The 24,519-nt window shown below is 36.5% G+C and overlaps 1 protein-coding gene across 1 annotated transcript in view; it reads right to left on the reverse strand.

Moving 5' to 3' along the window:
• Positions 1–24,519, reverse strand: part of LOC150084397 (cell adhesion molecule Dscam1-like) — a 304,173-nt gene that overhangs the window by 11,316 nt on the left and 268,338 nt on the right. Inside the window, exons 22-24 of the mRNA XM_090375203.1 lie at positions 21,574–21,800; positions 4,822–4,903; positions 2,721–2,880 (exon numbers count right to left, since the gene is read on the reverse strand). Coding sequence (XP_090231329.1) covers positions 2,721–2,880; positions 4,822–4,903; positions 21,574–21,800 — 469 coding nt within the window. The remainder of the gene's footprint in view (positions 1–2,720; positions 2,881–4,821; positions 4,904–21,573; positions 21,801–24,519) is intronic.

The following is a 24,519-nucleotide window of genomic DNA, read 5'->3' on the forward strand; positions in this document are numbered from 1 at the left end:
TAGCTGAAAAGTATGCAGGCGCTTTCCCTGTTACGCAAGCTGATAAGGTATCTATTATTAAGAAAATTTTAAATCAAGATGTACCATATCTATTACTTTTAAATAGTAAGGTATCGAATAAAAAGAAATATATATAGGTTGAGAGATCTGGAACAGTTGCTCTAAAAAAGGGTAGTCTGTGTTCATAAATAAGGTATTGTACGCAATCTCTTACGTTTCAGGCGAGTTAGGTTTTTTTTTTTCAGTGTAATTATTTTGGTTTCATATACCACACAAAATAATGTTCAATCCGCGTATTTCGGGCTATGATTTAAAAAATTACAATGTACTGCCAACACTTCCGTAATGCAGTTTACATATTTTTCTCGGAATTTTAACAACAATTGAAATATAAAACGTATTTAATGTTCCTGCTGTTGATTAATATCATTAGTAAAAAGAAAAGAAAAAAAAAGCAGACTTTTATGAGCGAAAAACAAGCCAGATGATCAGAATTATTCCATTTCAATCTCTATTTTGTTCTCAACAGTACCTTAAAATATATACATTAAAAAAAGAAGTCCTTTTGTTTCCTTTCTTATATAATTCATAGCTTTTCTAACTTCACTGTAAAGCGCATCCAGGTAAGAGCAAGGAAAAACCTGAACTACTTATCACCTTAACTCATAATCAGATAAAAGAAAAAAAAAGCTTCCTGACGAGATACAGACCAAGTGACTAGCATTAAATTGAGAAAAAGAAAAGATTTTTTTGCCTCTTCCGGGTGTACTCGCGCAATCTTATTAAAAATGGATGCTACAGAAGTAGAATCCTTTGTCGATTAAGGTACCTAAATTTATAAAGTGTAATTGAGGACGTACAACCTCGCTCGCCAGATCCTTACACCACTAAATTCCTATTGTATTTATTATGAAATACCAAGAAACGCAACTAAAGTGTTCTTCTTTTTGCGTGTAAGGATGTAAAATATTTATAGGATGCCCGAGATAAAAATACCAATTAGTAATGTAATGGATATGATTTGTTAGGCCTAATTCTCGTGTGATTCAAAAGAAAAATGATCCAGGCAGGTTCTTTTATGTTTAGACTACAAAAACAGAGATCTACTCCACAGTATTAAGTGGCGAGTATCTTGTGATAGTGAAAGCAGTGTACAGAAACCTGAATCATGCCCTGTGCCATCTTATACTGCAGTCTACTGCTTAGAATTCATCTTTCCAGTATGTCTGAAAATCATAGTTCCAAATACAGAATATCAAATGTTTATTGCATATATATCGTGGACCATATCAAATACATCACGTACTTGGTCAGTGTGTGGTTTCTTCAACACAAATGTCCCTTAATTGTAATGAGTCAATTAAGATACTGAAAAATCCTGTCAAGACCAGCAGTGGATGTGACAGTCACTTCAAATACGCTTTTCTTTCGCATTACCAAACTTGGATGAAGCAAATAGACGAGGACCGCTTTAAAATTAAGGTAATATAGACGATGTTTGGAAGAACGAGTGTTATCAATAAGCAGGACCTGTCCAAACATCGTACATTCCTGACCTTGCCCTTGATAACTTTCATTTACTCAGATCTTTGAAACTAATTCGAATGGGAATGCGTCTCAATTTAACTACAGCCCAACCAAACACGTGGCATGGTGGAGAAAATGCCCGAATAAAGCAGTTTATGTGTAGTTTTTCTTTGTGCTGCAATTTAAACGTTTTTCCAAACTTTCCTAATGATATTAGATAATTGAAAATCTCCCTCCCACTATACAAAAGATTTGCCTCATCCCGTAATGATCACACTAATGCTGGACAGAATGTAGCGCCTGAATTGGAATATTCTACGATCTAAACCTGCAACTCACCTAAAAACCCCTACAAGCTTAATGGCCAAAAATTTCCTTCCCTGATCGTTAAAAACACTACCAAAAAAAAACCCCACCTCAATTATTCATGAAATTTTTCATCTGTTATAGAGGGCGTGACGGTTTCACCTTCCATGTTGATAAACATTTCTATATCCAACAAGGAAAATTACTTAAGACCTTACCCATAATTCAAGGAATCCGAAAGCCAAAATAATGATTGGATTGGCTCAAAAGGCTGCTGCAGTTCATTATTAAAAAAGATATTGAAAACTTAAAACCAGCTTTAATATCGACAGGAGGTAATTTAATTAAATCCAATCACTGCGATAATATAATTAAATTTTTGTTTTAATGACAACAGATACAGAAACGTGATTTATTCTTGGGTTAATTCATTATCCTTCGTATTATTAACATACGAACCACTTCAATGCGTACCCAGATTTTCCACTGACCGTCACGCCCTCTACAAGGGCAAAGCGAAAGGGAAAATATGATTCCAATAAGAGAATGCGACCAGACGTCTTAGTTAACATCTCCTCTCTTCCCCTCCCCAGCGGCACAAATTTTCTCATTTGCATTTTAATACTCTCATCAGTCACCCAATTTTCGAGCTTCAGTTTAACCTTTGAACCTCGATAATGAACTTACATCCAACAGTGCGCTCGGATTTCCTCTCCACTCGAACGACATTTCCATTTTCTCTCTCTCCTACTCAAGTTCCTCGTAACGATACCTTCGTCCAAGGACAAATCAAATTTACCGACACCAATCTTTCCGCTTCAGTTGCAATCAACCATACCCACTTCCGTCAAATCAGATGTCATTTACGACGGAGCAGCTGTACCTACCCGTCTGACAATGGCATCTCGGAGTCGCCTACCGAACTGGATTTCCTATTCAACCTCTGCAAACGCTGTGCGGGCAGTCGCTCGACTACTTTGGACTCCTGTTGGCGCTGATGATAGCTGTTCTGTATGGCGTATCTTTGCCGATGCTGGTCTTGTGTTTCTGAAATGAAAGCAGCATTGCGTCAGCTTTTATCTGCTATTGCAAAGTCCCTTGGCCACAGGGTTAAACATTTACATTTAAAAAATGGCAAACGGATCATTTTTTTGTCCGTATATACAGTATGTCAAAAAAAAAAAAAACAAAAAACTTCATTTATGTCACTTAAAAAAAAAAAGAACAAGTTTATTCCATAAAGATTTCGTCCTTAGAGAGGTTAATTGATCTCTCTAAAAATGAAATCATCACTATAGACACGTGTCATGTTTAACTGGATCTTCTAAGATCGTCAAAATACATTTCTACTCTCTTTATATAGTGGAACTGGTCATATCTTGTTCTTCCAAGTCTAACATCAATCCAGATATATGTAAACGGCTCCATATTTAAATATTGTGGAAATTCCCTTGAGATATCCGTTCCAAAATAAGTAAATGGTAATTTTCAAGAAGATAGGATCCAACTCAATATTAAAATCTTTTATCTTTGTATAAAGATAAATTCAATCCATTTGACCCAGAAAATAATTATGTCCACTATCTTTGCCCGCATATTACAATCAAGGGGTTGTCCCGCTATTATCGGAAAGCCGTAACCTTTGCCGCCTTTAGAACTTTAATACGAACATTAGTTCCTAACACTCGCTTCCTCACACCAAAGTCGTTAGCTTTCCGTCCATCTCCGAACCATTAAGAATATTTGTCAATTTCAAACGCACTTCAATAATTTCCGCTGCTAACTGTTTGAGCCCTATCTGTCATTAGAGTCATCAGTAGACGTCAGTTGGCGCGAAAGAAATAAAATAAAAAACTTTTTATGTCATTGCCACGTGGCTAGTCATTTGTCATTCTTTCTGATGGCAAAAGGACTTTACCATTGCTTTATTTTTCTTTCCATTTTTTTTAGATGGACTTAATATCCATAAGTAAACTCTTATTAAAATGGCTTCCGTGTTTTTTTTTCCCCCTTCGGGAAAATGGCGACTATTGCAGCGCTAGAAAAGGCCAATTGCACGCATCTGTAGAAGATATAAGCGTATAGCGATGGTGAGGAATTCATCAAGCGAGCCAGTAATGGTGTAACAAGCAGCGAGAAGAGATAACAATTAGATCAAGTCTTCGACTGTGCCGACTGCACGTGCTGTTTGGGTTAACCTCACTTTATAAGGCTTCGAGAAGTTGTTCTGTTTTTCGTCTTATTTGATGAGAAACCCAAGAGGATTCCCGTTAAGAAACAGGAAAAAGAATTCCGGGCCAATTATTTTTGGTTCTTTTGGGAGTAACCGTATCCTGATACGTCTTGCGATGATGGACGAGTTAGACACGTAATGAGAAAATGAAGTTCGGGTCATGACTAGTATTATGAAAAAAGAAACCTGTAGAGATTAAAGATTCTTTCGAAGAAGATTGCATATCTGAAATTTTCTTAACCATTCCCGAAGATATTTTATTATCCATTAATCACAAGTATCTCCCAAAACGAGCGTAGAATACAATTTCCAGTAAAATTGGGCTTCGGTGGAATATTACGTCATTTTAAAGGACCTCGAGCTATTTTCTGTTTCTTCAAGACGTGACATTTCTTAAGAAGGTAATGCATCATTTTTGTCTCTTTCAAAACACATCTTTCACCTAGCGTTCTCTCCACTCCATCATCCAGCCTCTTCCCTGCCATCTCGGCCACACAAAGAAAGGTTTAAATCCAATAAGATGAAGTGGCCAACTCTTTCAGCCAAAAGTAAGTGTCCAGTATGCTTGTGCCGAAGAGTTTCTTTAATTCGGCAATATTTTTTCCTCCTTTGGATATTTGCTGTGTCTTATGGAATTGCATCGAAAAAGCACATTAAAGAATCTATCAAAACTACCTTAAAGTAACCACACAATTAAGAGATTTAATTAAGTAAATTAGCATATTAATTGGTACCTAAAATCTCCTGACACTAACCTGCTAGACAGGGGTGTAGCGGGTCAGTAAAAAGGGTTTGGTAGTCGTGGGATATGGAAGAACACCGGTTTGGCCCGCAGTACTATAAAATAAAACATGAATGAATGAATAAAACAAATACATATTGAATATATCATTATTTATAATCCAGAATTATATTCCAATTTAAACCATAACAAGCTATTTTAACAGAACAATAAAACTGATCGGTTTTACTACTTCTATTGAGCACTACGCGCTTCGATTCTGTTTACCATCCATTGACGTTGTATTCATGAATATGTTGGTAACGAGAACAGCTTGATCTCCCCACCCACAAATAAATTATACTCTTCCTGCAGTCACGAACACAGGCCTAACACACTGCAAAAATTTCTTGCTCTTCTCCTTCTGTGTCCACAATAAACACACACACTAACCTCGTTTATTGATCACAGTCCCGCACAGCTGCTTTATTTCCTCTTGACCTTGATCCCTTCGCCACCTGTAGCTTTCCCCAGTGTGTTTCGTTATCCACTGTTACATTCTTTCCTTCTCGAACTAAGCCGTATTCTCCAGAGAGCAATCCTTAAAGGTTTCTTAGAACAATTCCGCTTCTTCTGTATAAAGCCGTCCACCTCATAAGAAATTAGAGTCGGAACTTTAGGAGTAAATTAAGATGTCCTTAAAGAGTATTTATAATATGATGTGTGAGTATCAGCAAGAGAATTAAAATTTTGGAGTATGTTTCTTGCTCATCGAGAGAGATGAGATTTTATAAGCATCAGGAGTAAGGGAATACGCATTGCATCAGAAAAATCGTTCCAAATAGTCAAGGGGGATTCTATACACTTGCTGAACGAATCTTCAAATTTTTCTACAGTTATCTCCTTGAGATGGTCTTGTCACATTCTTTTAGATAGGACTGAACTATTTTTATATAATCTTCATTTTTAACTTTGGACAGAGAAGTCAACTGGAATCAAATATGGTGAATACGAAGTGGGAGAGTTATGATCTCACTAACCCTTATTTTCGAAAGATTAACTCGCAATGTGCAGGGGCATTGCATAAACCATCGTAATCTTTGCAAAAATTATTCCATCTTCTAAATAAAATTTGATGTTTATGGCTCTTTCTTCTGGGACATAGTTAATGATACTGGTGGGGGTAGAGAGACCACTAAGGTGTCATTTAAGGGCTCTAACACTATGAAAATCAAAACGAAATAGGAATAGAGGTACCACACGATATGCTGACTATGGGATTACCTTAATAGGTCTTGTATTACCTTCTATAAGGACCTAACAATTTTTTTTGATGATATCACGGAGGAAAGGTTGGATTGGTATCATTCCTGATTGAGATAATTTGCTGTTATTGTTGATATATCTCGGAATAGGAGCTCTATAATTAAAATTGAACAGTCAAAACACCCTTTGTTTTTAATCTAGCCAGTTATTTATAATATTCTTCGTAACTTGCAAAAGATCATATGTGAAGAGAAGTCAGATGGATCTGTAAATGCTTTGTCCAATACCAAATAAAGAGTAAAACATTTTGTTATCTGCTATAATGCATAAAACGTTAAATCGTATTCCACCGAAATTTCTTAAAATTTTCTACAGTATTTTCAAATAAATCTAATCCTGTTAAATTTTGATAGGATTCGGCAATAACACCTTTGTAATTATAAGTAGAAGATGAGGTTTTTTTATGGAAGTATCATTGCAGCAAATCCCTCCCGTCCAATTATCGCTCCAGTACACTTACCTCTATTCCTGCTATGAATAAATCCATTAACTACTAACTTCTAAACTGTCTGGAACCCTTCAAGCTGATCAATGATTGCCAGTGTCCAACTGTTTTCTGGATGATGGCAAACGGCTCTCAGTCTTCTAATTTCTCTGCTGATGTTGGTGTTCTTCAAGGTTCAGTTCTTTTACCCTTGTTTATTAAGGACCTTCTTCCACTAACACGAAATCCTATCAACAGTTCTTCCAATGATAGCACATTGCATTCCACCTTCCAGTTTCAGAAACCGTGCTCTGAACAAACAGTTTTAACTCCTCGAATACTGACCATCAATTCCTTATATCCAGATTCCAGTGGGGTGAAGAAAACTTAGACAATTTTATTTCTCGCAAAAGAGAATCTACTGCTCCTGCGCTCATATTTATGGACATAATCACGTGTCTCTATGAGGAATTACTCTTATTTCTAATCTCTCTTGCCATATATTCTCTGGAAAAAGTTTAATCTTGTCTTCAGTTATAAATTTAAATAGTTCGTTTTCCAAAAAACAGAAATACCATCTTACTTTTCTGAATCTCAGACCTCGATGTTTCCAAAGTACAGTTATTACTTAAATTAATTCTTCCTCTATCAACAGTTTGATTCTTAGTGAAGGTTTTATATCTCCGGTATGAACAGGAAACCTAAAATTGGAATTGACAACAATCTACTGGCTTAAATAAACATTCCTTAAACGACAGTTTATATAATTTTATTCGCCATTTCACAACTAAAAACATCATTAAGGAATCGATTTGCAGAAAAGAAAAATTTAATTTGTTTAATGTCACTCAAACATTTGCAATTTTCTTCCCTTTCCTCATATTAAGTTGGCATGGACGGCTGGAGTTTACTGGTATTTTTCTTCGAGACAATGTTTTTGTTAAGTGTAGGATGTGCATCTTTTAGGATTATTATCTTTACCATGTCTGTCTGTATGTAATAAGTCGGTTTCCAAAGAACGGAGTCTCATAAAATTTAACATTTAGATCTTTTAGAAAGATTCGTCTTGCAATTCCAAACAGAACAGCGCCAGTTTTTATCTTTACCTCCAGCAATCTCTGCCGTCTATTTAAATGTGCGCTTCAGATGTTTGGAAATTAATCGATAATCAAATGTATTAGAGAAATCAAAGTTTCAGCATATATTCTGCTAATCTCTGAGAAAATTTTATGGCCGATTCCAGTCACTACGGAAACTTGGCTATATTTTGTAAGAGGTAAAATCTTACATGTTTAATATTTAAAAAAAAAAAAAAAGTGAGATTTATGTAAAATAAAGATTAGGAAATGGCAATATGGGGGAGCGAACCTTACAAGTCAAGGGATTAAATTAGACAACGTCTGTACAAGGGGAGCGGTAAGTGGAAAGCTATTAGCAACCTGGGTACACTCGATTCCCAGCTCACACAGACAAACCAAAACAATAGAAGCGCGTAACTACTGCTATTAGCAGAAGGTGGCAAATCTGGTAAACAATAGCGCCGTGGAACATGCTACTGTCAGGACATTTCTTTAATCGTGACACCTGGAGAAGAGAAGATAGTATATACGGAACAAAATGCTGGGAATTAGATTTAAGGCTAGTGGCTGGCTGTCGTGATGGCAGTGTTGTTAGATCGTGGGAAATTGGTCTGCCACAGTATAACTATAAGTGGCTGACTTCAAAGGTACAGACAGCCTGAGAAAATTTACAAAGTTCTTAAAATAAGAAGGGATAGGGCACAAAACGGACACCGTGAGAAAGATTAAAATTAGCTCTGAAGATACATACAGCTTGAGAAATTTTAAAGGACGAATAGGAAATAATGAAAGTTGAACAAAATGAAAACATTGGCTATTCTGAGAAAATAGGCAGACCCGACATAAGGAGGCGGTACGTAATTGAGATGAACAAAAAGTGAGTGAAGAGGGGGAGAGAGGTGAGACCCCGCAGTTGAGCATTAGGTGGATGGTTATGGAAACGAGTTAGGTGTCAGATCCCGTAGTTGAGCTTTATGCGGGTGTTTACGAAAATGAGTTAGGGGAAGACAAAGTGAGATTCTTGTGGGTGTTTGGGGAAACGAGTTAAGAATGACAAAGTCGAGATTCTTGTCAGAGTTGTAAAAATGAGTTAGAACAGACAGTTGGGTTTTTCGTCGATATAGGTAAAAATGTGTTAGTAACATGTACAGTTGAGAGTTCTGTTGTAGTAGAAAATATGTGTCAGTTAACATTTGAGCGTTCGGTCGTGTTGGAAAAATGAGAAGGGTAGCGCCCTGGGAAGTTTTCTTCTGGAAAGAGTTTTAATAGGTGGAGCGGAAAAAGCGAGGGTAGCCCCTATGAACTTTCTCCTTGTGAAAGGTTTTAATAAGGTGGAGAAAAAGAGCGAAAACTGCAGAATTAGTAGCTCGATGGAGGAGCGAAATCCGCAGAATCAGTAGCTCAATGAGAAGGAAGGAAGCAGTGAATGGAAGGTAGCCGAATAAGGTGGAGGAAGGACGCCAGATCCATGCAGCAAAGAGTTCCTAATAATTATCTATAGCAGTTCCAGGTGAAAGCAGATGAAGGAGAACCTCAGTGAGCCAAAAATGGAAGTTTGAAACCTCCCCGGAAAGGAAAGAAAAAAGATAATAGTAAGTAATGTAAGTTAACAAGGACTGTTAGGAAACAGTATAGTGATTAATTAAAATGAAAAAGAGTGGTAACACTAAAAGTAAATTGATAGATAAATTATCTCCGAAGTAAATTATAGATATACAAACAGAGTTTAATTATGTAAAAAAAGGCTATTGTAGAATGCAAGATAAACGAAAGATAAGTAATAGATTAGATTGTTGTCAAATGATTATAGTATTAGTATTAGTAACGGCCATATGGTGCAAGAAAGCCTATGGCTTATGCTGCACCAGCCAAAAAAAAAAAAAAAAAAAAAAAAAAATCCGAACAAAACAATGATAAAAACAAAAATTAAATAAATAAATAATAATAATTAATAAATAAATAAAAATAATAAAATGAAATTAAAAATTAAATAAAAAGGAAATTAATCCTATCATCCTATGCGCTTCCCTTACCCGAAAGTACTATCCAGATGACCTTTGAATTTCCCCAAACTGTCGGCCTCTACCACCCATGAAGGCAACTTATTCCAGTAATTTATAACTCGCTGGCTAAAATAAAACTTCCTGCAGTCCAATCTAAACATTTCCCCGCGTAACTTGAATTTATGTCCTCTAGTTCTAGCATCATTTATAATCTTAAAAATTTCGTCCTCATTCATTTTACTGATGCCTCTCAGAGCCTTAAACACCTCAATCAAATCTCCTCTAAAGTGTCTAGTTTCCAAACTCTGCAACCCACATATTCGAAGTCTTTCTTCATAAGGACGCCCTTTTGCCGATCTCACCAGGCGAGTTACCCTTCTTTGCACCCTTTCAAGAAGCTCGATGTCTTTCTTTAGGTGCGGTCTCCATACTTGAACACAGTATTCCAAGTGTGGTCTAACATAGGCCTTATATAATGGGATTATCACGTCCCTATCTCTACTTGCAAAAGTTCGATAGATCATCGATAGGACACCATGGGCCTTCCTTGCAACCTGTTTACAATGCTCAGAGAATTTCATGTCTGACCGTATCGTAACACCCAAGTCCCTTTCCTCCAGTACTGGGTTTAGTTGAACTCCACCAAGTGAATAAGTTATTTTGGGATTACTGTTTCCCAGGTGTAATACCTTACACTTTGTTGGATTAAAGCACAGCTGCCATTTTTCTGACCATTCTTGAAGTCTATCTAGGTCTCTCTGAAGAAGCTCAGCTTGACAGTGATCATTAACTACTCTACCAATTTTAACATCATCTGCAAATTTAGACATCACGCCCTCTATCCCTTCATCAATGTCGTTTATGAAAATTAAAAACAACAGTGGTCCCAATACTGATCCTTGGGGAACCCCACTTCTTACATCAACCCAATCTGAGGAATAGCCATTTATCACAACCCTCTGCCTCCTGCCCTGAAGCCATCCTTCTATCCATCTAAGGATTTTCCCAGTGATTCCAACCTGTTCCAGCTTATAAAGCAACCGCTCATGTGGGACTGAGTCAAAAGCTTTGCTGAAATCTAAATAAACAATGTCGAAATTATTCCCTAAATCCAACTCGTGAGTGACCCTTTCGAAATAGCGAACCAGATTTGTTAAACATGATTTTCCCTTTACAAAACCATGCTGAGTATCCTTGAGAATTTCAATTCTATCCAAATGATCCTGAATTCCACCCTTGATCAATGCCTCCATGATTTTCCCTACTACTGAAGTCAGACTGACAGGTCGATAATTTCCCACTTCACTTTTAGAGCCACCCTTATGTATGGGAGATACATTTGCACTTTTCCAATCCAAGGGAATCTCCCCAGAGTCTAGTGATGCTCGCATAACCAGCCTCAGTGGTTCAATGCACTCGCTTGCCGCCTCTCTCAAGATTATAGGGTATATTCCATCAACTCCAGGAGCCTTACTAGTCTGTAGGCTCGAAAGTTTTTTCATTAAATAATCTTGCGAAATTTCAATATCATTAATTACATATTTTTTAACTTCGCTCCCACAATTTCCCATTGCCACAAAAGGCTTTTCATTTGTAAATATCGATGCAAAATAACTGTTGAGTTCATCTGCAACGGCAGCTGGTGTATTTATTACTATCCCCTTTCCCTTACGTAAAGGTCCGATCTGGTTTGTCCTGCTCTTCTTGGCATTTATATATGTGAAGAATTCTTTATCCCCCCCTCTTTGCTCTGTTTGCTAGTGATTTCTCATAAACTGCCTTTGCCTGTCGAACCTTTTCTGTGGCTCTATTACACACCACCTTGTAGCTGTTATAGGCTTCAGTACTTTTTATTGCTCTGTAACTTTTCCATGCCACCTTTTTCTGCTCAAGTAATGTGGCAACTTCACTATTCATCCAACTTGGAACCCTTCTCGTGGAGTATTTTTTTAATGGTAAATACGCATTCAAGGCATCTGTGATTAATGTTTTAAAAGCGTACCACAGTTCAATTGTATTCATTCTCTGCGCGATATCTACCCAGTTAATAGAGGCCATGTAGTACCTTAAGGCATCGTAATTTCCTTTTCTGAAATTAAAACCCATTCCTTTGCCTTTTACTTCTGCTACCTCTCTCGTCATCATCCACCGTAGAACTCCGTGATCACTTCCTGCTACTGGTTCCTCTACTGTATTATATAATGTGTTAGGAGGATAGTAAAGTTAATATGAGAAGGTTTTATAATGTTTTAAGGATAGATAATTGTATATAGTGATTGTATTAATGAAGAATTGTTGGTTCAAAGAGGTTCAAAGATAGATAATTGAATTGAATTCAATTAGATAATTGATTGTTTTAAGGATAAATAATTGAATATATAGTGTTTGTATTGATGAAGAATTGTTGGTCCAACTGAAGACTAATAACAAATAGAGACTTTAGGAAAGTTAAGATTGGTCTTCAGTGTATTGTAACAGAATGGAGAGAACACAGAGTATAATGATGAAAATAGCATATTGATTGTTAATATAAGAATAATATATGCAAGGTATCCTATATTTAACTTTGTATGCATATTACATGTTTTTTTATTCAATTGCATATTATGTTGTACATATATATATATGTAAATAAACTTTGTTGCTTATTAAAATGTGTTGTTTGTTATTCCTGAACACTCAGCCCTTCCGAAGGGAATTATAATTAATTGAGAAGTTCCCTTGAATTTGGAATTCTCCTTTAAAGTAAAGTCAGATGTGTAAGTGGGGAAATTAAAATAAGGTGGACAAACTCACATAAGGGAACTAAATAAATAAATAAAATAAGAATAAAACTAAACATAAATATATAAAGTACAATCATTCAATTTAATTCCACCCCCCACAATTTGAAACAACTTCTCCAACCCTTTTGAAGATATTAAGAGTGTTGTTATGTGCTTTTGGACTAAATTTCAAGTCGATAGGGTAACCCATTTGCACCCCACCCATTCCTTTTAAAGAAAAACTATCCAAATCCGACATCACAACTCCCCATCATGTCAGAAATTTTGGTAAAAACCTTTGAGTACGATATAGAAACTTTTCACTCCTGAAGTTGCAGTTTCTATTGGTTTTTTGTGGCGCTTTGGAGATATTGTGTCATTGCCAGGAAAAGCCCTACGTCCCTTCATCTCGATTGGCTAATGCAGCCAAGATTGAATAAACCTTCAGAAATTCCTCTGCCGGAGGAATTTCTAAATGGGTACATTATCTGTCTTTTTTAATTTAATATATGACCACTGTTAGTTAAAGTTAGACTATTAAACACGTGTATGTATATGGAATTTGAAGGCTAAATGAAGTAACCAGTCAAGTCTTACCAATGTAAGACTAGATGAGATGATGGGAGGGGTACAAACTTCCCTATTGAGGAACTGGGTTGCTCAATATGGTACCTCAGCTGTCCAAGTATATTACGAGCTTACATTACCCTAACCGAGATCAGGATTCGATGACACTGGGTGAAGATGGTCTAGGCAGTACAGGGCAGAAGTTGCCCTCAGCAGAAGATAACAGTTTGTGTCTTAGAAGTAGTTCCGAAGAACCGAAAACGCAGATGAGACACTGGCGCCTTACGATACGTGGAAGTTAAAAACAAAGCCCCTTTCAAGAATACCTTTATAACTGGTGGAATAGCTACTCCAACCAAATGGATCATTCTTAGAGTTGGGACGCAAAATTATACCTCCAATAATTTTCTGAACTCTAATCTACCGAGAAATTAACTAATTTCAATTGATGTCGAGCGAGAGACCGATCTAATAAACCGGACCAGGCAAATGTGTTAAACCACTAATGACTGAAATGCTCGTTAAGTTTCTCAATTTAGCATCCCATCTGCTCTGCTAATGCACTTCGGGACAATTGAAAATAATAAACAAAATATACAAAAATAACCATCATTAGACAGCTTAATTTTCTTTACAGACACACGTGCACTAACCATTCAAATATATCGCAAATGAATTAACAGATAAGCCTTGTAAACTATCAATTCTGTGCATGGAACTCAACAAAAATCCCCCTCCCAATCTACTCCAGCTAATTGTTATAAGGAAGAGATATTTTTGGCAATAGTTGACTGTATCGCTTAGCACCGATCACTAATCACCTGACGTGACAACAGGGATTCGTATACAAAACGGTAATGCAAAGATCTATATTTCTCTCCTTAACGGTAACCATCATCGGAATTTTAACAAGCTATCCATATCCGAATTTTTTGAAAGAAATTCTTCACTTTTCTCATTAATCACAACAGCCAAACCTATCTTCTCGCATAATATAAATGCTTAAATGAAAACTTCGATAAAGCGCGAATGTCAATGAAATTTCGCACGTGAAATATGACTTCTTGGGCATTTCCCCTCCCCCCCAACATTCCTTTACCCCCCGAAATCCTCCCCCATTCCTCTTTAGCTTCTTTATTTTTCCAAACTTGTTCGCATATCAATAAAAATGAATAGATAGCATTATTATTGCGTTTCCAAGGTGACCAGGGGGAAAACTGAACCCCCCACCGTCTGCGTCTGCGCACTTAATCGATAAATCTTACACGCAAAAACTGCCAACAGCTGGTACACGCGCAGCAGGGTGTGATAAAGAATAATCTTGGCAGATAATGAGTCAATGAATATTGAACACACATACATCGTAAATATTTGAATATGTTAAGCTGTATTATGGGTGGAACGTGTGTTGAATGGATAATGAGGATGATTTAATAACTAAAATCTTATAAATCTTACCCGTGTTGCGATCCCACCATTATGTCGATCTGCACGTACTGCTCTGTGCATTAAGATATTAAAATACTTTTTTTTCCCCCAATAAGAACATAAGCTTAACGTGTGATTAGAGAAATTGATATTATTAATTCCAGGGCAGTGAATGAGGAAATGCGGCGTTATATATGTGTGCGCACATATATTTAAATAAAATAAAAGAAAGCGCAACCACTGTGTCAATTTTTGAGTTCGTAATTTCTTCAAATCTGCGCTTAACGTTCAGCTAAAGGGAGCCGAATGAAAATTTATAGTGTTTATCACGTTTTAGGGCCCATTTAGCAAATGCGATAAATCATAGGTCGCTAAATTACGTGTCAGTTTAAGTTTAATAATTAATTCTGAAGGACTACAGATTGTTTAAAAGAAAGCCTAATTTCTCTGAAGTTTAGTACTTTGTGTGAAAGAAAGAAATCTTCCCATTTACTCAATAAAAAGTGGCTGCTCAAAGAGGAACAGGAACAAGGTTAGTTGGAGGCTTCTTGGTAGATCGTTCGCGATGATCATAGTAGAAGTAACCACTCTAATTTCCATTTTGGGCAGCTGAAATTCCCGCTCCACATAACCCCATTCCCCCTATCCTGAGATCGCTTAAACACAGCCCCTTTCGAGAATCCCCTTTCGATCGCTTAAACACCTTCGAATCCACTGTACTGTCACGGTAGACGAGAACCAGAATAGCAAAAGTGCGTAGAGATATCTCTGTCAACTAGGCTCGATCTCGAATGGTCATTGAGACCCTAAGGGTTCATTTTATATGAGTGTCTGATCATAGGACTGTCAAGAAGGAAAGCCTTTTCCAAAACATCTGAGCCGAAGGCAGATGTAGAAGCTGATATCAGAGAGATAAATATGTTCATGAAATTAGCTAGACTTAAACGCCAGAAGATTCATAATCGGAAGCTTTTCAGAGAAATTGGTGGCGCGTTTACTTTAAAGGCCAAATCAACTAAGGCTATGAGGCATCTGTAATTGAATGTATTCTTCACTGAGTTTGCTGCACGATAAACCCGACTGATTTTGGCTCCCGAGTTTCCGGGAGCAAAAACCACGCAACCCTCTCCTGAAAGTAATTCAACCGCGTTTAGAAAGAAAAGAACTCTTCGCATCATCGACGAGATCTAACTTCGGGACTTGACCAAACACTATGCTACCTGTGGGGGCTTACAAAGAAGCATATACAGGTGGACTAAATTTGAACATACTGGCTCCATTCATCAACCTTGCCGAGGAACCTTTCAGCAAACAAGTTATGCTGTTTTCTCTCCTTGATTACAATACCACGTATATAACCTCAAAGCTGTTTTAAATTGTAAAAGTGTGCTAGGAAAACTGTGCACAAACACGACCTGCAACAAAATCTAGGGTACAACTATTTTGAACAGAATAATAGCACTACCCATTGTGTTGTGGAGTAAAAGAACCGTGGACAAGGAGTGGGATAAAATATATAACTCTCACAGCAGTCACACGTGCAATCTTTGTCATACATGGGAAAAATTACATCAAAAACAATGGAATATGAACTCATGGATTGGAAAATTGGCGACATCCTACTGGCCCATGTATGTCCAAGATCATGGAAACCGCAGTAATGTTCCTCAAGATCAGAGATTTTACAAACAGCAAGCGTACAAACGACATTGCAAATAAAAATACAATCATGATAAAATTTTATATACACTGATGTCAGAAATATTGTCCCACCAATAAAGTTTAGATCAATTTCTCCGAATTCTGTTATACATTAGTGATCGGAACAGAAGATTTTTTTTATTTATTTATTGCGAAAACAAGTATACATTATTACGAATTATGGCCCTATCTGACAGTGATTTGACTGAGTACATGCCATGGTATAGACTGTTTGGAGCATGCCTTTAGGCTGTAGTCCCAAATATACTCGAAAAAGAGAGAAATTAGGGACCTAGCAGGCCAGGGAAGAACGTTGACATTGAAGGGGAACTGAACAACATAATTACAATAAATTTTTGATTTATGGTGTTCGATTTATATGTCTTTGTTGAATTAACCTCCTTGGTTAATTCTATCTGGATCACTATTACAGAACTCATTTCTAGATTAGAACAGATAATGGTGTTAATTCTTTGTCTATGAGCATACCTTGGAACTAGGTGTGCACCGTAGTCCAGTAGAGATGAGGCTCAAAGACAAGCCTGTTTATGTTTACAGAAGGGTGCGTTCTCACTTCATAAAGTTGTCTGGATAAAAACCCTGCAAAAACTACATTGGAAGCTTCCTCCTGAGATCGAGTAACTACAGACCAAGTGAAAGAGATTAACCAGTTCTTCTAGTCATTGACTGGTTCTGATATTAACACTCTTTCTGGTTAGTGGAAACAGCGAAATCACTTGACCGTCGGAAATTCGACTGAAAAGCCAATTACAGGCAAGTCATCCATTTAATGAAATTCTACAGCTGCGACGCTGTTCTACAAAGCTCTCAGTTGGGCTCATACATAGTCTTACTAGAGACACCAACTTGGTGTACGAGTATGTGAACAATACAAAGATATCGGGATTGATTTCTGCTCTTTAGTTCTAACAAAAAAAAACAAAGAAGCTTAAATCCAAAGAAAGCTAAGATAATAGTTTCAGGATTATCTGTAGGATGGCCAAAGAGGTCACATCTGTGACCTACAAGTATAAGCTAATAAAGATGTAGTCATGTCTAAAGAGAGAACTTCTAGAAATATCGGATTACTGTAAGGAGGATTGGCTGAACTAATATCAGTAGAGTAAAACAGCAAAAACAAAAAACTACAGAGCAGGCCCAAGAAATAAAGGACAACGAATAACCACATAAAGCGGCTCTAACCTTTTATTTCTACGGATTTAAAGATTCTTATCCTACGCTTCTCTTTTAGGATAGTGTCCAGAACGAAGGGGTCTACAATCTTCTCTCAGTTAAAAGTTTTAAGCCTGTTTTTCCGAATGTGTAAAGTCTTCTTATGATATTATGATTTGTACGTGTTTAATCGGAATCAGAATTAGAAAATAGGTCAGGTATACTAGATATACTAGACTATTTTTATATATTGATTCAAGACGAACGCCTTTCAAATTATAAGCTCATCCAAACAAAATTTATAATAGATGTATCTGTGTGGGTTGCAGAAAGGGTCCTGCGTTATTCTGGATTTTTTGTTGCCATTTTGAAATAATATTGAAAGTCTTCTTGACTGACATTTAACATCTCAGAATACAGTAAAATGAGTTCATACAGTTAATTCAATAAATACATATTTAAAACCACAAGACAAAAGGTTACTCGCCAGCGAGATTAAGAAACAAATGTGCTTTCTCGACCACCTGAGTATTCTCAAAGATTTCCCTTCTCTTTATCCCCAAGCTATGCTGCACATAATAATTACATTCTCACGAGTACAAAGATCCCTAAAATATGGAGCGCATATTTTAGTGATGTTTGATACTATTGATTCCAAAGTATTTCACAACTATTACCATCATCTGCGACCTAATAAAGATATTTGAAAGAGTGGTCCAGCGGGCGCTTTCATCTCCATAATTTTATAAAAGATAAATCAATGTGCACAGACTTACTAGACAATCTTACGAGAATTTAGAGGGCTGAAATAATAGAGCAAAACCGGATGTCATATTCGTTGGCACAAAAATTTACCATATCGAAATTCCCGTCATAATTTTAGACTCTACTCTGGCATAACTGGAAATGTCATATCTTTTACACTTTTCGCTACACCCTTCCAGTCCTTCCTAGTTACCTACTTCGAATTCCACCCATATGCTACCGACATAGAGCTCTAGAGCACATCGTCAAATTTGCAGGAGTTCCAGCAACAAAAAGCTAACCAGAAAATCAGGCCGAATCAGAGGACCCTGGTCAAAAATGCAACAGCTCATTGGACAAGTGTGGGATATTTTACCAACAGAAGCATTAAGGATCCAAATATGAGCCGAATTATTCTCAGAATTGCAATTCTAATATCCCCTACAGAAAGAAACCAATATCAAAAGACCAAAACTACTTACCTACTATACGAGTATTTCACTTCCATAATAAAAAAGCGATATCTGACCCTGGAATAGTGACGAAGCCAATAACATGACAGAAACCTAAGAGAATGGCAGGCCTTTATTGGATGGAAAAGATTGTTTTCATCGCAAAAAAACTAACTTAACTTTTAGCCACGAGCATTCGAACACCTCTCCATAGTTGCGAACGGTGCTGACCAGACGCAAGTTTAAAAGTGTGCAGGATACATCAAGGCACGGCAATTAAAAGATTTTTCAAAGAGGTTTAACCGTTGGAGTCCATACCAGCAATGTATCACAGCGCCCAACAGCCACATGTTTGAAACTCTCAAAGTGAAAGATGGAAGAGTGAGGACAACGTAGTTGTACGCAACCAGTATAAATCTCTAGTTATTGAAGGAAATCGTTAAATTGTAGATGTCCACAAGATTCATATCACACCAGCGAACGCTCTTTGCATTGGTACCTAATACATCGTACAGTAGAAATATGTTCGATAATCATACTGCCTGGTCCACAGAACCGAAGGCCAAATGTGGGTGTAGAAAATGCTTATGGAACGTATCTACTGCAGTATATTGTGTCCACACTGTAGATCGGAGGAGAGAGGGTCATGATTTTCTAGATGTTTCTCGTGGTTTGAAGACCGTTCTCTGACCGTTGGTTGCAATGCCAGAAAACATCAGTACTGAGTCATAAAGTAACGTCTTGGACAATTTACACTCTCGCTGTTGTTTAGAAATGGGCCTTCCATTTTCTAACATAGTGATGCTCCAACTGAGGTTTAGCTCAATTCCTGTTTGAGCAAAACGAAGTTCTGTGTCTGATCAAAAAGTTCACCCGCACACCTTTAGGAGGAACAGCCAATAACATCCCTCTTCTACAACTGAACAGACGAAAGAATGGACACAAATCCTGATGGCTGCTAGAGTAGCATTCAACAATGGATCGATACTGTAATGGGGTGAAAGATGAGCTTTCATCTTATTAATTTATTCATTAAGGTTCATATTTTTCTAAATTTATCAGAGTTAAAATACTTTTGGTAACCCACTGTATCTATAACAGGTAGAACGAATATACAAGTATATATATTTACCATTGACATGATTTATGTAATAATGTTCGCTGTTTGCTAACCGGTTGTGTTAGGGGGCTTCATACCAAGATTCCTTTGCATAACAAATCGAAATTATTGAAACCCCTTGGGAAAGTATCTGAAGACGTTTTTTTCAGAAGGAACTTACCAATAAATTGGCATTAAGTGTGTTAATAAAAACACAATTTTAGTATGATATATTTTTAAAACAAGGCTGATCAACGTTTAATATTTCTGGTACTATTAAAGTTTAAGAAAGCTTCAGGCTTTTTCCTTGCCAGGTATAAAAACTTGATTTTTATGAAAATGTATAATACTTTATGAGTTAATTTCTTGAACAGTCCATGCAGACTTGCTGAAATGGACGGGTTTACAAGTAATTGATTTTTTTCTTTTCCTCGTAAGGTCCTTTAACCAGGAGAGCATTTCACTGAAGTCGTAAAATGTTACTGAACTACTCGAATGAAGATGCAGCAACAAAAACCTCCGGATCCCTTACAGTGCATTGTTCATTTTAAAAATACGGCCGCCCTCTTTTGCCTCACTTGTTTAAGAGAGGGTACAAAAAAAATCAGAAATCAATGAAAGGCAGAGAGAGAAAGGAATCAGCTTGGACGGTCGTCTTACGAGTAATAGATTTTCTTGTTTGAGAAACTTCTTAGACTGGTGTCAAGTCAAGAGATATGTACAGTGATGGAAGGGGGATGACACAGACATTGCTAACAAAAGACGTCTTTCAAGAAGCCAGTTCTGATCTTTAGGTAGAACACGGGTATTTCATTTTCTTAAAGATTAAGAAAGAAAAGGATTAGCCGAAGGTAAATATCAGAAGAATACACAACGTTCAAGTTTTAATAAACTCTATAATCCAAAAAATATCTGGGATTTGTTATTGTTTGTAGGGTGGAAAAGACAAAGCTAATTATCGTCTTAAAAAAACAATTTTCAATCGATTTCATGATAATCCATAACTTCAACAGATAATTGGGGATTTAAGCCAGTGATGGCTGAAAGAATATTTGTCCATAAGTTCGGCTTTGGCTTCACCCCTTCAACTGCGTCATTTATTAGCCAGTTTGAAAACAGTGACCATCTAGTGGGCGCTCTGGAAATTTTAATTTGAAAAAATAGCCAACTTCTGCAGGCTGATTTTGAATCTGTGCATTCAACTGACTTATATAGTTGGAGTATCGATCTGTGAACTATCCAGTAATCAACTGACACGTTCAATATATCTAATATACTGAAATGGTCAATGATTTTGGAGATCTTTCATCCACTTTTAAGTCTTACTTTTGCAAACAGTATCTTTCTTTATGAAGATACTAGTTATGACCGAATGAAAACACATTTTTATACACTGAAGAGGCTTAAGTGAAAGTATCATCTCTCGAAAGAACTCAGGTTCGTTGGCAAAAACATAGTATATACTTTATGACTATAAAGTTGTTTAATAAACATGGAATGGATAATTAGGTTTGTGGGTTAGTTTAGGAGATCTATTTGAATATCACTGCTTATGGGGAAAATTGTTTTAAAATAACTGTACTGAAGAATAAAAGCGTGATATTTTATTTTAGTACCTAAAAAAACGACTAAAAGTGTCACAGTTTGTCTTAATTAATTAACTGTACCTAGCAGACTTTTCGGGTATTTTTTAATGAAAAAAAACCTTCCAAATCATAGTTTTGAACAGGAACTTAAATGGGCCACTCAATTGAGAATTCATTGAATCGATTGGATTAATCCAATTGCCCTTTACGATTATATTAAACGCAGATTTGCACCCTCTGTCACTGTAAGACGAGGTTTGTTTGGTAGCTGGCTCACCAGATGTCCTACTTTCGCTGATCGAAGATCAAATAGCCCATTTGCCAAAACACGCGAAAAACCTGCTTGGAAAGTGGCAATTTCGAGAACTAGTGACATCACAAATGCTGTATGTGCACCACATCTAGATAAAGTTTGTTGTTGTTTTTAAATGAGACTTACCTGTTTTGGAGGAAACGGAACATCGTAGGTATGCTCTGGTCTGTTCCCAGCAGGCCTCTGGAGACTGCTTGTTTGGCCCGAAGAAGACTCGCTATCTCCAGAGTACATAGATATTCTAGTAGTAGCGTAGGGCGATGGGTAATAAAGAGGCTCTCGTGGTGTCTCGTAAAGTTTCTTTCCAACCGAGGCCATAGAAATGCTGTCTCCTTTAGGGTCTGCTCGACACTCTACAATAAAAGAAAAGTTAATTTATGTCAATTGCAGGAGCTGTCACTATTGGGAAAGAACGCTGCGAGCTCGAAATACGCTTTCCATCCACAGCCAGCGCACTATTACCTTGAGGTAGCTAACATATTGCATTGTTTATTTATCTACTCTTGAAGTTCTTTTTTGAGATGTGAAGCACTTGCATTTTTAACTAAGTCAAGTGCTCCCTTTGAAAACTCAAATTGAATATTCATTAATCTTATTAACAAAGAACGAAGCATTTACTTAATTTAAAAGGATAATTGTTTCTTACTAAAATTAAGATATTTGTATTAACGTTTCAAGTATCGTTACACAGGCTCATCATCAGAATGGCTCTGCAAATGACAATTAACAATACTTTCGAAATTTCTATTACCTCGAGGTGGCTAACATATTGTATTGTTTATTTATATACTCTTAAAGCACTTGCATGTTTAAGTACGTCAAGTGCTCCCTTTGAAATCTCAAATTTAGAAACGAGTCCATTGAGTATTCATTAATCTTATTAACAAAGAACGAAGCATTTATTGATAGTAAGGAATCGTGCGTTGTGCTTTTGATTAAATGCTTTAATTACTTAAAAGGACAATTGCGTCTTACTAAAATTAAGATATTTGCATTAACGTTTCAAGAATCGCTATATAGGCTCATCATCAGAATGGCTTTTCAAATGACAATTAGCAATATTTTTGAAATTTTAACGCTTTCTTTTGATTTTAAGAATAAAGACCATACTTGGATCAAAAAAAGTTTATAATTAAGTGTCCACATGAATTTATAGTAGCTTTAAATTCAAAAATCTAACAATAAACACCTCGAAGAAACTAAAATAAATGTCTTTTTTTAGCAACTCATTTCATATGGATAGTTTTTATCTACGGTGCCACCACTATCGAGCGACTTTTAATAGTTGCCTCACTTGATAATAGATGGCAGCACTAGTACCAAGCAAGACACCATTTTGAATCTTTATAAACCTCGTTTTTACATCTAAAATGCGCCTTAAATCATCTCAAAAACATTTTAAAATGTATACAAGTAGATTTTAATTTATTTATTATATCCAGGTTACAAAACATGTTGCTGGATAAAAGAAATACGAGTCCACGAATACTAAAACTATTACTGTCAATGTTAAAGGAGCTCGTTGGAACTGCTGCTGCTCCAAATTTATCACACTGAAAAATTTTAGTCGGTCTGACTTTTCCTATTCGAGAATGTCCAGACATACGTACGTTCGCATATATAAAGATAGTTCGAGGTAGCTATGGAGAGAAAAAAGAAATCTTGCCGGATTTCTATTTTTCAAATTTTAATTAAATTCGAAATGACGCGATAAATAACGATATGAAAATCGCATACTAGGAGTCGACTTGTTACATGCTGACCGACAGACGGACACTGTGAAATTAAGACACTATTTTTAACCACACGTGCTTAAAATAGAGGTGATTATATCAATTTTACAATTAACTTGCTGATCTAAAGCGATCTACTCCTGTAAGAAACTCAAATGATAGCAAAAGAAAAGTATTAAATTACCAAATAAGATGCATTTAACTTCAAATTTGAACAACATTAAAAAGGTCCTAGAACACAATTCCACTTCAATTTAAACAAAATGTGGTTAGGATTTATTCTATAAGAAACCTTCTGGCTTTGATCGGGGTCGTTGGTTGATTTATTGTCGAGGCCAGGACCAATTTGGAACAAAATGATCTTTTATTCAATAGACTGAATTGTTTTTTTTTTTTTTTTAAGTTTAAAAAGACGAAGAAGAAACGTACAATACTTAAGTGGCTTTCATTTAAGCGCTATGATTTGAATTTTTGGGTTAATCAGTTTGTATAAGCTAGATGGTCAAAATCCAACAAAATATTTATATATGCACTGATCCCACGGGGGAAATATATTGTGCAAAAAGGACAGGTGAAATAGGACCAGGCATATCTACCAAGAGGCTAAAGCTTGAGTGGCTATCATCTTTCGAGCACACATCGTGTACACACTGGCACTAACAATGTTGAGAGTAGCAGATCTAAGGATATAATAAACAAGTACAGGGCAATGTTGAGAAGAAGTCGCGAATTGGGATTCAAATCGAAAATGTCTGCAATTCTGCCAAGGCACGATATAGAGAGTACATTATGAGAGCCTTGGAAATAAATTCGACCCTGAGGAGATTGTGCAAGCTCATGAGGTAGAATTTTTCACAGGGACTGGAAACACTTAAATAGAAAGGGTGCAACGTTAGGTAGATATATACTGGTCTGCAATAAAGTCACAGTACGAGAAGTCTCGTGCAAAGAAAAGCAGGTGACTTCCTTAACTATGTTAACAGTAAAAAGGAGAGATTGCATCACATTGGTTCACTTGATATTGTGGGGGTTCTCTTTTTCTCCAGACTTTTCCATCAGTAATGTTCACTGCAGATCACCCATCCTACCTTAATTATTCTCTAGTTATCCCCTTTACCACCCTTACTTATTTCATAATCATTTACATTCATAACAAATTATCAACCTTAGTAACTAACTTGCCTAATACAACAGGAATGTTACTTTTTTAAAAGGACTATCACTCAATTCCTTACAGAGCTAGGTTATAAGTTCTTGAGTTCTGGATTCGAGAAAAAAAAACAGGAACAGACTTGCGTTCCGGAATGGCCATTTCTTGGGCACACTGCCCTCCGATGCC

The sequence above is a fragment of the Mastigoproctus giganteus genome, chromosome 6, assembly GCF_048544385.1.
Source record: "Mastigoproctus giganteus isolate SK-2022 chromosome 6, ASM4854438v1, whole genome shotgun sequence".
NCBI classification, from domain to species: Eukaryota; Metazoa; Arthropoda; class Arachnida; order Uropygi; family Thelyphonidae; genus Mastigoproctus; species Mastigoproctus giganteus.